General features: G+C 53.2%; 1 protein-coding gene across 1 annotated transcript in view; it reads right to left on the reverse strand.

Moving 5' to 3' along the window:
* MGAT4B (alpha-1,3-mannosyl-glycoprotein 4-beta-N-acetylglucosaminyltransferase B) overlaps positions 1-12,681 on the reverse strand; it is a 54,079-nt gene that overhangs the window by 3,568 nt on the left and 37,830 nt on the right. The window contains exons 2-10 of the mRNA XM_075441395.1: positions 12,075-12,254; positions 11,251-11,391; positions 10,278-10,411; positions 7,755-7,801; positions 5,555-5,668; positions 5,043-5,118; positions 4,556-4,670; positions 3,664-3,794; positions 621-728 (exon numbers count right to left, since the gene is read on the reverse strand). Coding sequence (XP_075297510.1) covers positions 621-728; positions 3,664-3,794; positions 4,556-4,670; positions 5,043-5,118; positions 5,555-5,668; positions 7,755-7,801; positions 10,278-10,411; positions 11,251-11,391; positions 12,075-12,254 — 1,046 coding nt within the window. The remainder of the gene's footprint in view (positions 1-620; positions 729-3,663; positions 3,795-4,555; positions 4,671-5,042; positions 5,119-5,554; positions 5,669-7,754; positions 7,802-10,277; positions 10,412-11,250; positions 11,392-12,074; positions 12,255-12,681) is intronic.

Below are 12,681 nucleotides of genomic sequence, written 5' to 3' on the forward strand. Positions count from 1 at the left end.
GCTGAGGATGGCACAAAAGGACTGGATTACGTGACCTGACGGGTTCTACACTGCGATACACACTGGATGACACCATCCATTCACCTGGGGGTTGGGCAGACGCAGGACTGAGCGCAGCCCAGGGACATGCGGCCACAAGTCCTGCACACACAGCTGTGGGAAGCTTGATTTCCTTGATGTTTAAACACACACAAACAATTTACACTTGTACACAGCAAGCTCTCTTTTGCCTATCAGCAAATCCCAGGAATAAGGAGGGGGGTGGGAAGGAAGTCAGACCAACCCAGGAGTCATCTCTCCAGGGTTTTTCAGTAGATGAAATCTACTTGCCCAGAAATCGCTTGCCTGGATCATGGTCTGGCACTCAGGATGTGCTGCCAGGACCAGTACCAAGGCTTAAAAGCTTGCAGCAGCTCTCGGTACATGTCACTGCCCTGCTGAGAAGTAGGAGCTACGTGAGCTCACTGCAATTCAGAGTAAAACACAACCCCTGCACAGAAACCCAGCGGCCGCCGTCCCACCAGTTGCTGTCACTGCTGTCCCCACCCCAAAAGCAGCCAGGTCCCTGGTGCCCGCAGGACAGGCCTGGCAGACAGCTCGGACAGGCAGCTGGCACCCACCTTCAGCTTCTGTATCTTCCCAGCCAAGGAGGAGTGGGTTCCCACATGCTGGAAGAGCGAGGGCTTGAAGCGGATCCTCAGGTTTGCCTTCTGCCTGTCGCAGTGTTTCTGGAACGAGACAACCCCGCAGCACCCCATGCTTCAACCTCTGCGGTCAGCTGTGACCCGCCAGAGGAACGGGCAAGGGCACCAGGCGTGACGAACATCCCTGCCCCTCCATCGCTGTGCCTTTCTGTGTCATTTGGGGCTTTAACTTGGCACGAGGGCTTTTAACCTCACTCCAGAGGAACCTGACCGTGACCCTTGGCCGGTCACCCACCGGGCTCTGCCGGGCAGCCCAAACTGCCCAGGTTTAAGCACCAAATGTCTCCTTGCCAAGCACAGCTTAGCAAACGCTGAGCAAACCTCCTCCAGGTGCTGTGAGGTAGGGACGGCCAGAGAATCTAGTTTCTTTTGTCCTTGGCTTATCAGGAAAGCCTTTTTCCTACAACTGGGAGCTCAGGATGGCCGATGGCTGAAGGCACGGCAAGCCCAGGGCTGATTCAGGTCGGTTCAAGCTAACAGGTAGCAAGTGCGGGCTCTTTTCTGACGGGCAGAGCTTTCAGTTTGTTGGTAGATGTATGGCACGTGCCATCGTCTGAGCTGTCTGGCTGTTTCACGCCGGTCCCACCATGTAAATAAACGTGGAGATGCAAATCAAGTCACTGATTTTCCATGGGGCGGAGGGAGACAGGCGATGGAGAGGGGATGAAGGACAAAGGGGAGAAACACTGAGAGTGTGGAGACAAGAATTCACATTTTAAAATTAGCTCGTCGTCTCAGTTTGGGGGAGCGGGACAAAAACACAGAGTTAAAAACCAGAGGGAGAGAGCATTTGTTTTCCAAATTTTGCTTTTTCCAAGAAAAGAAACACATGCACAACCCTACCACCATCTGCTCTCACAGCCTCCCACCCAAGAGCAACCCCGGCAGAAACCCGGCTGCCGGGCGCTGCGTCACCGGCTGCCTGGCACCGGGCAGGGCGCAGCGGGGAAGGCCAGCCACACCGGGCCCCCGCCACGGGCTGCCGCCCCTCGGGAGCTGGGAAATTCCAGGCATGACCCCTGCGAGCTGCAGAGGAGCTAATCTCCTAATCCAGCTTCATGTTACATTAGAAAATTAAAACCAGCCGTGCTAATGGGAGAGACCCTACTCATCGCCAGCAACCCCATCAGGTCTGATCTCACTCTGGATGGGGAGAGGAAGAGGAAAGGGAATGGAGGGAGCTACAGCATTTCCTGATTTCTCTTTCTCCCCTTTTCCCCTTCTGCTAAAGAAGCTTTTGCTGAAAGCAGCGTTGCCTGAGTCGAGCCAGGAGGGGGAACGGCTCAGCTGGTGGTAAGAAGGTCATCCTTTCACACAGCTCTACCCCAGGTAAATCTAAAATTAGTTAAAAAAGAAAGAGCAGAATATATTCAGAGCAGGCAAAGCACTTACCAAAAGCTCAGGTCAAACAAACTTTCAATCAAAAAGACAAATCCTCCCCGTTACCAATTTGATTCTGCACTGTGGGATTTACAGGGGAAAGTCGTGTTTGAAAGGGCGCTGTGCAGAGTTAATCATGCAAACAGTGGGGGAAAGGAGCCAGAAATCCACACGGAAAGTAGGTTAATTTTTAAAAAGGCAACACATTTAAGAGGTTTGCAGTTTCCCCCGGGAAAACCTTGGCTCTGACAGGTAGGAGAAGATGAGCAAAGATGAGCTAAGGGCAGACGATCCCGTGCCGCAGGATCTGTGTTTAACCAATGCTCAAGCTGAAGATTTTGAAATGGGGGGGGCGCACAGACAGCACCATTCCCAGCTCCATCCCAGCGTCCTGCCACCCCAACTTCGCCCATGGCTACAAGGACCCGGGAGGCTGCCGGACAGACGTGGGGACTGCTCTGTCACACCTGAGCACACAGTTTGAACTGCCGGGAGGACACGATGGACATCACCTGAGACTGGTCCCTCTGCACATGGGCGACCGGAGCCGACATCACGGCCTCTGCCAGGGATCGGGCCAAATTAAACCACATCCTTGCCCTGACTCTGCAGAGCCCGGGATGCCCTGTCTCCACAACACATAAATACAGTATTTATCCCCAGAGTGACCACTTGCTCTGGGATTTTCCACCATCAAGTAGTTGCAGCCACGAGGTCTGTCCTAAGCGACCGGCTTCGAGCTCTGCACGGGTACTCTGCTGCTCTCTCTCTGCCGGGGGGGGAGGGCGAACAGCGTATGAGTAAATACAGTATGTTCAGAGAGGAGACAGAAGGGTATCTGGTGGTGAGCTCATCTTACATGCGCTGTCACACATACTCCTCCTCTGCCCTTCCCACTCGCTTTAGCCCCTCGCTGCCGCCGCCGATGGGAGTTCAAACACAACCTCACGGGGCACGGGGCTTCTGTGCTGCTGTCTGCAAGGCTTCGCGCAGACGTGGCTCCGCAAACGAGATGGCAGCACGAAAACAGAGCCCGTTTCACCTCTCCGCACGCTCCTAGAAACCCCGACAAGAGCTTTGTGTGCTCTGGCTTCGTTTTGGCACCCTACGCACGGCGGGCTTGCTCTCGGGTCGTCTGGGGTGAGCTGTCTGGGCAACCCACATGTGGGCTCCAGGCGGGTACGGCACACGAGCCCGGAGCCAAGGGGTTATTCTGGGGTTACAGTCAGCGAGCAGGGAGCGGTTTCAGGGGGAGAAGCACACCGGAACGAAAAACAACACAGAAGAATGGGGAACGGCTACTCTCCTCGAGGACTGGAGGAGAAATACCCTGTTTGTGCTCAGATGCAGAACTAATGCCTTTCCTGGCAGCTGCAGACTACAGCAGCCTGAACTCCCAGGTCTTTGCTTACACAATCTGCAAGTACACCCTGCAGCACACTCCACAGGGACGGCACGGTTCGATGCAGAGCCAGTTAGCACCAGAGCTCATGGCAAAGCTCCTCTGGAGACACAGACCAAGTGTCCATTTGCCCACACACAACAGAAGGTTTCCCTTCAGCAGCGGTTGTTTACGTACCGCGTCTTTCTCAGGGTTGCAGACTTTCACCCAGAGGATGTGATCCAGCAGCCAGTCAATGGGTTTGTCCTTATAGAACATCAGGATGAACTCCACGATCAGGCTCAGATCCAGAGACTTGAACATTTTTCCTGCAGCACAAAGAAAGAGAGAAGAGAGAGCAGCTACGGTATGAAATGGTCAAGTACCAGAGCTGGGAAGAAAAAACCTGGGAGACTGGGCTGTGGAGGTTGGCTGTGTCCATCTCCCTACGTAAAGGAGACAGCACGCAGCTCTGTTTTAGGTACCAGTACCGCTGGCATTGCTAATGCAGTTCCGGATTTAATATTCACCACAGAATTAGAAAGCATTAGTGTCTCATAGGTCAAAAAAGCATCAAAAGGTCTAAAACTCTTCCATTCAGCAGGGAGAAATAAGGATGAAAAACATTCATCCAGCTGCAGGACAAACCATTTCCTGTCCCAAAAGCTACAAGTTTTAAGCCAGTCAAACCAGTATCCAAAATAACAGATCAAGCTGCTACTGCAGCCATGCACTGCCGTTCCCAGAATAGTTCTGTGCTGATGTAAACTTCCTTTTGCACGCTCTTAGGCAACTCCGGATCCCATCCAGCCTAAAAGCTACTGGTCACGTCTAAGCCGTTCGGCTGTCGGCTGGGCCACTGACCAGGTTTATTTTTATTAAAAGCGACTATCAGCGGTACCAGCTGTGAGGATCCTTCTCCCCTGTGCAAACACAAGGGTCATTGCGAAAACAGGGAGGGATCAAGTCCAAGTTTTCTACCACCTTGTGGGGACGACCTGTTGGACCAAGAGCATCAAGCACTTGCAAGACCCAGCAGGCACTTCTGCCCATGGCTGCCAGGACTGGGGTGAGCGGGGGAGAACGTTACCAATAAACCCCAGCTGAGAAAACTCCAGGATCATCCACTCCTCGGAGGGCTGCTGCAAGGCAAAGTTCTTCATCGTGCTGAGATAATTTGGTTTGGCCACAATATCATCTTCCAGCTGCAAGAGGAAAGGACACTCAGTGCCAACGACCCATCCAGGTTCCAGTCAGAGCCCCTCTGTGCAGAGCAATCACGCCGCAGACCGGAGGAAAGCTTTGGCACGGACCTAGTTTATTTTGGAAGATGCTCCAAGTGGATTTTTCTCACCCAATCTAACAGGTAAATGAAACAAGGAATCCTGCCCTCCCTAGGCAGGAGGTCTCCAAGCCTAAAGCATCTTAGAAACCCAGCTTTTGAACCTATCTGGCTAAGACCCACTCCCACTCTGCTGCATCACACAACTGGAGAGGCTCTCTGCCCTCCCTCAGCTGGGTACACAGCGAGCTCACAGGGACACCCGTCTCCCCTCCGCCCCCCGCACCAAACCCACCTGCACGTAATAGATGCCTTTGGACTGGGCATACATCATTAAAAAGCAGTAGTCGAGGTTCTGCTTCGTCCTCCACCTGCAAGAGACAAACGCAATGGGAGCGCCGGTCTCTCCCAGGATACCGGGAGGCTCGGGGGAGCCAGCCCAGGCTGGGTTTAAGCCGGGAAGGCGACACAGCTCTTGGTGGGGGGGATGCGATATGACCTTGTCCTTTTGGTCTCAAACTGGTCAGCTAAGAGTTACTGGAAAACTCAGGGACTTCCAAAACAAACATCACCTGGGTTAAAATGACCCCCTCGCTTGGTGACGGAAACACCACAGCGCAAGGCAAGCCCTGCAAAGCTGGCGCCACGTCATAACCCCCACGCCACGTCCTCCCAGCTCCCGGATAAAGCAAGTTTAAGGGCCTCGCCTGGCCCCGCAGAAGAGCTTTCCCTGCTGAAGTCAGCGGGGGAGATGCTGCAGTTAACTTAAGTCAGGGCTTGCTTGTCTTTAAGCTCATTGATTCTTACCTGACTCTTTCCTTGGGGTCCCCAAAGGATTCCCGCAGGTGGGAGAAATCAGGATAGAAATGCGGAGATGGGGAAATTACCTCCAGGAGACCTGAGTGTATTTCCTTTGGGAATCTGAGGGAGAAAAGCAGCAGTAAACAAATGCCTCCATGTCTGACACACCATTTCACAGACCAAATCGCTGGGTAAACACTGAGCTGCAGAACCAAACAAAAAATACAGCCGCTAAGATAAAACTCCCCCAGCAGCCACAACACTTCCAGGCCCCACTATAGGACACCAGCAGGCACCGCCACGGAGTTTTAAAGCTGCTTTCTCCCTCCCATGGTCTCTAATAGCCCCATGTTTGCGTGCTCCCTGCCAGCATCCCTCCTCCCTCCCGCACGCACACACGGGTCAGCTTTAAAGGCCAGCTGCGAGCACCGTATACTGGCGACAGGATTAAAGGGACCTGCAGGCTGGCACACCAAAGAAGGGACTTGCTGGCATTACCGGCATTTAGAGATTTTTCCAAATGCATCAGTAATTAAAAGCCATTTTGCAGAGATTATGTTATGCATTTCTGATAAGTTACCTAAAACACCGCTGAGCTGTAGTTAGGACGGCCAGCAGGAATTCTACCTAGCTCCCTTACGTTGATAAAATCAGCAGCTATTTTCCCTAGAATGCGGTTATGAACCCTTTCAAGAGTGAAAACTCAAAGGGAAAAAAAATATCACCCATCTGAAAAGGAGGTACCTACAACAGCCTTGCAAGCAATACCCAGAGATTACTGTAACTGTGAGAGATAAGCGGGAAAACCAGTTATTTTTATACTGCCTTTTTGAGAACATTTGGTGCGAGGCCGGTTTCCTTTGTTTGTGCAGAGCCTGGAGGACAGGCGATGGGGCAGAGGGAGACAAAGCAGCCAGACTGCCAAAAACTTCGCGCTTGTTTTTCCCTTCCTTCTTCCCTCCTTGGGACTGGCAAGATTTCCAGCTAACCTCTTCAAATCTTCCCTTCCTCAGCGAAACAGAAGCTTCTCACCAAGCCGACAAAACCTGTACCGAAGCAGCAATGGGTCTCGCTCCTGCCACATGAGCTCAGCCTGTCTTGGCCCCACACCACCTCAACCCAATTTGGAATAAAAATCATTTCAGTGGAGCGGGAAGGGGCAGGAGGCGCCCCCGGAGAGGGGGACAGCGAGAAATCAAATCATTCTGTCAATTAAAGTTTCAGGCCTTCTACGCAGAAGCGCTGCCTGCAGCGGCGCCCGGTAATTTCATCAGGACCCGTCGGACAATCAGCCCATTATCCCCCGCTAAGCGCGTCCTGCCAGCAGGCAGGAGGAGGGGAGCTCTGCCAGCTCCTGCACAGCAAGATGGAGGGCTCTGGGTCAGCTCTTCTGCAAGCGCCCGGGACCACGCAACCCTCCCCACGCCCACCCCAGCCCCTCTCCCATCACTGGCTCGGGGATGCGTGGGCTGCCCTTCTGCGGCTCCTTCTTACGGCGACCGCGATCCTTTGGAAACACGCAGTCGCAGGAGCCAGACGGGAGCTGCAGCCTCTCCTCTCACCACCTTTTTGTTTTGCCTCTCAGCTCTGATGCTGTTAACGCCTGGACCGGCTCACGGTTAATCATCGGTCACCGGCTTCTGCCCGAACAGCCACAGACGAAGCTGCAACAGCCACTAAGACTCCAGGACAGAAATAGCAGCCAGCGTTGAGAGACAAATGGAACTAGCGCCTAGAACAAGGGAAAAACAAACAGGCTGGAGCAGGAAGAAAAACGGATCGTGGGTTTTACAGCTAAAGAAGGCAGGAGCGTTTGTGTGTGCTTGCCACGCTGCCCAGCTGCTCTGACTCGGCAGAGCAGGGAGAGGGCTGCACGGGCACAGAAACAACTGCCAGCATCACTGGAAAGCTAAATAATCCATCTTCTCGCAATGGCACAGGACAGAAAGAGCAGAACGAAACGGCATGACCGTGTGTGCTAAATACTGCGAGGACAAAGCTGCCTGTGGGATGCATTTTAGAACAAGCAGAAAGTGGAAGTGGCAACAGCAAAGGCAGCCCAGAGTTTAAGAGCAGGAAAAAACCCCAAACAACAACAAAATACAACACGGAAGCAGAAAAGCGTGTGTTTTCTCCTTAACGCAGCCGCTCCCTGGCCTCGCTGCAGGCACGGACCGTACGGCCGCAGTCCTCTGGAAGTGCTTACAGGTTTTTGATGTTTTCTGCCACGCCGGCTGTGTACTGCGGATCCGTCTGAAAAACCAAAGATAGGCAGCGTTAGATCCTCCAGCCTCAGCCCGCGCCTCCGTGGCTCAGAAATCACCTCGGACACAGCCCGGGGGTACTGTCAGCACCTCTGCACCGTCTTCACGCGTCTTCACGGCTCCTTTTATCGAGCTTAACCGCTCTGCCCAGGCTGACAGTATCCTATGAGCCCTGCTTTGTGGCCAGCGTTAACCAAAGGCACCACACCCCAAAAACCACCCCAACGGACTGCACATCTTCCCCCCGTGCTCTCCCGGCACTGCTGCCCCTGCCAGCACCACGCGCTTGCACAAAGCGTTAACTTCTGGGCTATTTATTTTCTCTCCACACGCTGGCTTTCATCCAAGCGAGTACTCTCGGCAGAAAAGCATCTCCACCCCTTTTGTGAAAAAGAGGGGTCTATTTATAAGCGCGCATTTTTCATTTCAGTTTCCACGCTTTCCTCCCTAAAAAACCAGTTTGTTCCTACAATCGACCTGGCAACTTGGAACAGGCGGGAGGCAAAGGTCAGCAGCACCGCACGCCGCTATCTGTAGGCGAGATACGGGCAGACACGGGGACCGGCACCGGGCAGAAGCCATCTGCACTGTGACCGGGAAAACAAAACCCGAGAACAAAGGGCAGGAGACCCAGGAGCAAAAGCTGTGCCTGTTTCCCGGTGGCTACATTGTTTTGGGAGGTTGTATGGATCACGGGACCATGCATCCCGCGCGGATCTGCAGACGCAGCGTGGCAGAAGCCGGGACCAGCTGCTGCTGCGCTCGGCGCCGGGCGGAGGTGAGAAGTGAGACGCCGGGGATGGGTGTCACAGGCTGAGGCCAGTGCTTCCACACTGGAACGGTGACAAGGGAGGGTTTTCTCGAGACGAAAAAGGTCCCTTTCCCAAACAGGGCTCAGGCTCCTGGTGCTGGACAGATTTCTTACCCCAGTGCTGCCAAGAAAACGGCAATGGGAAAAACAAAGGCATGAAAGATGCTGCTGGCTTTGGGAGCAAAAGCAGAGCTCTGCTCCAAGCACCCGGCCGGCACCGAAAAGGCAGGTTGGTGACAGCTGCGCTGGCCAGCTCGCCCCAGGGCCCCCGGCTCTCCCAGCACGATACCCGCCATGGGTAGCGGTGGCACTTGCAAACGAGAAGTCACCATCCCAGAAGGGACATTCAGTCGCTCGACTTGTCCTGAGTCTCCAAAGTACCCAGCGTCCGCTCCCGGTTCGTACCACCCTCCCCGCCATTGACTCTTCATCCCAGAGCAGGCTTGGCAGGAGAGGACAGTGACGGCGATCTGCAACAACTACCATCGCTGTTACTGGGATATGGTGCGTGTGCTCCTCCACTTCACAGTATCAGAATTAATTTATTTGTTGTTCACTTTCCTTGCCACACGTACACACAGAGAGTCAGGAGCTGCCATCACAGCATGCACCCTATTTTCAACTAAGAAAAATACTACTGCAGTCCAAAACAGGAGATGTTTTCAGTCAAGTGACTTAAAATCTCTCATGCTCTAACTCACCCGCTGTGAAAACAGCCACCAAACGTGTCCCGGCTCCAAGGGAAATGACAGCCAGGACCAAACCTTGTCCCAGGCACTTCGGGCTGCACCCACCTGTGCACACCTTCTTCTTGTACGAAATACTACCAGCCAGAGACTCAAAAGCCACATGCTACTCAAAATGTCAAATCACGGGGAAACAGGCAGCAAACCCAGGCATTTATCTTTGTTCTGCTCCCAGCAACATGCCACTGAGGTTTCTCTTTCTCACCGGATTTCTGGAAATTAAGACAAATGCACTTTGAGCTCAAGAAAATAATCCTGAGGGGAAAGCCATGGAGAAAAATAACCATCTAAACCCATAGATAAAAGCAGCTCTTGCGGATTAATGTATCAAGGCTTTTTAGCCCCTGGATTCAGCAACTCATCCTGGGCTCCAGACACCAGTACAAAGAGGCGTATTAGTCTCAGCCCCAAATCAGCAGGCTCTTGGGCTTCGAGCAGGGGTTAGTGCTGTCTGACAGGTACGCAGAGGAAAGAAGCTGCTCCAGGAGCAGGTCTGAGAGCTCCCCTAGACATGGCCATGGGGCTGCTCCAGCACATTTTGGCAATGACCACTCAAGCACCTCGCAAGAGCCACCGCGATTTAGACCAGACGGACAAACGCACGTGCCGTACTGGCAGCCGCTAACGAGACACGTGTGCCTGCTCGCATCCTGACCCTCGCTGCCCCGACCGGAGGTTCATTCTGTGCAGGATGCACCTAACGATCCTGGTCCGATGGCAGCCCAAGGCTGGGCTGACCTGCCCCAGCAAGCGGCAGAGCTGGCCTCCAGGTGGGCAGACAGTTGGATGGACGCGATGGGATGGGATGGGATGGGATGGGATGGGATGGGATGGGATGGGATGGGATGGGATGGGATGGGATGGGATGGGATGGTGGCCAGGAGTGAATTGGCAAAGCTCTGTCTTACCTCAGCGATGAGGACAACGATGACGGAGTCCTCCTTCTCCTGCTGAGTGAGCTCCGAGATGAGGGAGTTGAGGGTGTCGGTGAGGTAGGAATGCACCTCCCGCTTCACGCTGGGGATTCCCATCACGACGGACACTGTCCAGGGCCAAGGAGAGATTTTAGAGAGGGGGATGTGCTGGGACAAGACACTTTGCTCCGCTCCTGTGACCGCCTCATGGTTCACCTGCTTGGTGCCACGTTCTGTCACTAAAAGCCAGCAGTGATCAGCATCATAGCAGGTTCCAGGGCTATGCAGGGTTCCCATACTCTTGTTCCCCTGCTCAGTACCAACCAGCAGTACCCCAGTGCACCAGGCTGGCAGGGCACCCATGGCACTCAGACAGACTGTTTCTTGTCTCCCTGAAAGACTGGTGCCTAAGGAAACACCCCAAAATTCTCCCCCTCCTAAGGGCCTTTTCAGCCTGTGAACATCAACTTCAAGAACACCCTTGTTCTCCAAACCCCTCCCATGGTCAGAAGCACCTCAGTTTGGGAGGGGTAAGTCAGGTCCTTGGCTTTGGGTTAGGACTTGGAAGAAGGGGGAGAATCGTCTAGTAACCAAAGTCCTACTCCAGATGTGATTTGTCTTGAGTTAGAGTCTCCATGAAGCACCCCGCAAACTGTGCTTTCATCTGACCACCTTCCAGGCAAAGTCTAGAGCACTCTGGAGATGGAAAGCAGCATAAAAAATCTGGCAGAAGCATCGAGAACTTTTTAGTGCCAGTCAAGAGCACAGACTGCACTCCCCTGTAGACTCACCGTTGTGACATGGCTCACCCACCCTGCGTGTCACGATACCAAGGAAGCTTGCATGATGCATGCAGCCGTTCCTCCAGTCCTGCTCACCTCCGTACCACAGCCAGGCCCGGAGGAAAAGGCAGGGACAGGCACTAAGGTGAGGAAGAGCTCCAGAAGCAGCACTAACTCCCATTTACCTCCAGTGCGCCCCTGTCCCACATGCACGGCTGGCTGCAGACTGTTCTCCTTTGACAGCAAATGTGGCAAATGATGGAAGATGGTGGGAAGGTGCAGCACATTCTTGTTGGTGATATTCCACAGTTTTAACTTGGTTTCGTCTTGAAAAGGAAAAGGGAATCAATTGCAAGGAATGGTAGGTAGGAAGAGACTGCAAGGCTAAAAGCCTTTTTGGAGCAGCCAGGCCACCCGAGACTACTGCTGCGTTGTAAAAAACCAGGCCAACCTTTAACATGCTACCACAAACCCAATTAAAGTTCAGCAGGAGCCACGAGGGCCTTAAGGAAGTCCCCAAATATTTGGGAATGAGGGGGGAGGATGAAGATAAAATGAAGGTCAAATCGGATCTTTCTATAGAGATCCAATTTTCTTCAACTGAGCAACTTAAAAAAAAGAAAGAACAAATAAATTGGCGAGGGGTGCTCAGCCAACCCAACTCCTTCCTCCCCCCTCTCTTTGGATACCCATTTTCCATATGGATTCAACACGGCCATAGGAAACGGCATGTATGACTTGCAAGAAAAAAAAAAGCCTGCAAGCAAGCACACTGGCAATATCCACAGCAGAGGCAAATCTCAGTGTTTAATGATGCATCTGCACCTCTAATTAAACAGGAGTTTAAGAGTTCCCAGGTGCCTCTGAACTCCACAATTTGCTCGTGCCGAGAGAGAGAAGAGCAGGTCCTGTCCGCAGCCCTGCACACACACACACGCACACCTCTCTACCTCCTCGTTAGCAACTGCTTCACAGCAGCCCGAGATCCTCAACTTCTCTGTTTATTCACCAGATAAGCTGCTCCAGGTCCGGTTTATATCCCGCAGGGCCTGCTTCTCCGAGATGGCTCTCTTGATCTCCTCCAGGACCAGGTTGAGCTCCTTTGAGCGCTTCAGGCTCTCCTGCTCGGCTGCGTGCAGTCGGTCTCGGAGGGCGAGAAACTCCCGCTGGTAGATGTCCACAACGTCACCTGAGGATGGAAAAGAGGGAGAAGCTTTCTCCTCCGTGCTCTGAAGGGCTTCATGTCACAAAAGCAATGCCCATCACTCGTACCTCCCCTACCTCCACAATCCTTAAAACATGGATTTAGGGAGTTGTGGTCCAGCACACACCCATTGGTTGTGTTGGAGAGAGGGCAGCTTAAGTTGCAGAACTACAACTGAAAAGCTCCTTCCATTTTTAACTTGGGTTTCGGGGTCATACAGAAATACAGCATCGCTCTTTGCGACTAAAGCATGCAGGAAAAAATAAGCTGCATGACAGTTCTTCACTATCTACTCGGAAAAAGGAAGCCAGCTGTTGGCATTAATTTTATGAGCAATGTTCTGCATCTCTCTACAGCTCCAGAATTTTGAGCGCATGAGATGGTGACCGCTGGAGTGAGCAGCAGGAAACTA

The sequence above is a fragment of the Opisthocomus hoazin genome, chromosome 22 (genome assembly GCF_030867145.1).
Source record: "Opisthocomus hoazin isolate bOpiHoa1 chromosome 22, bOpiHoa1.hap1, whole genome shotgun sequence".
Lineage (NCBI taxonomy): Eukaryota > Metazoa > Chordata > Aves > Opisthocomiformes > Opisthocomidae > Opisthocomus > Opisthocomus hoazin.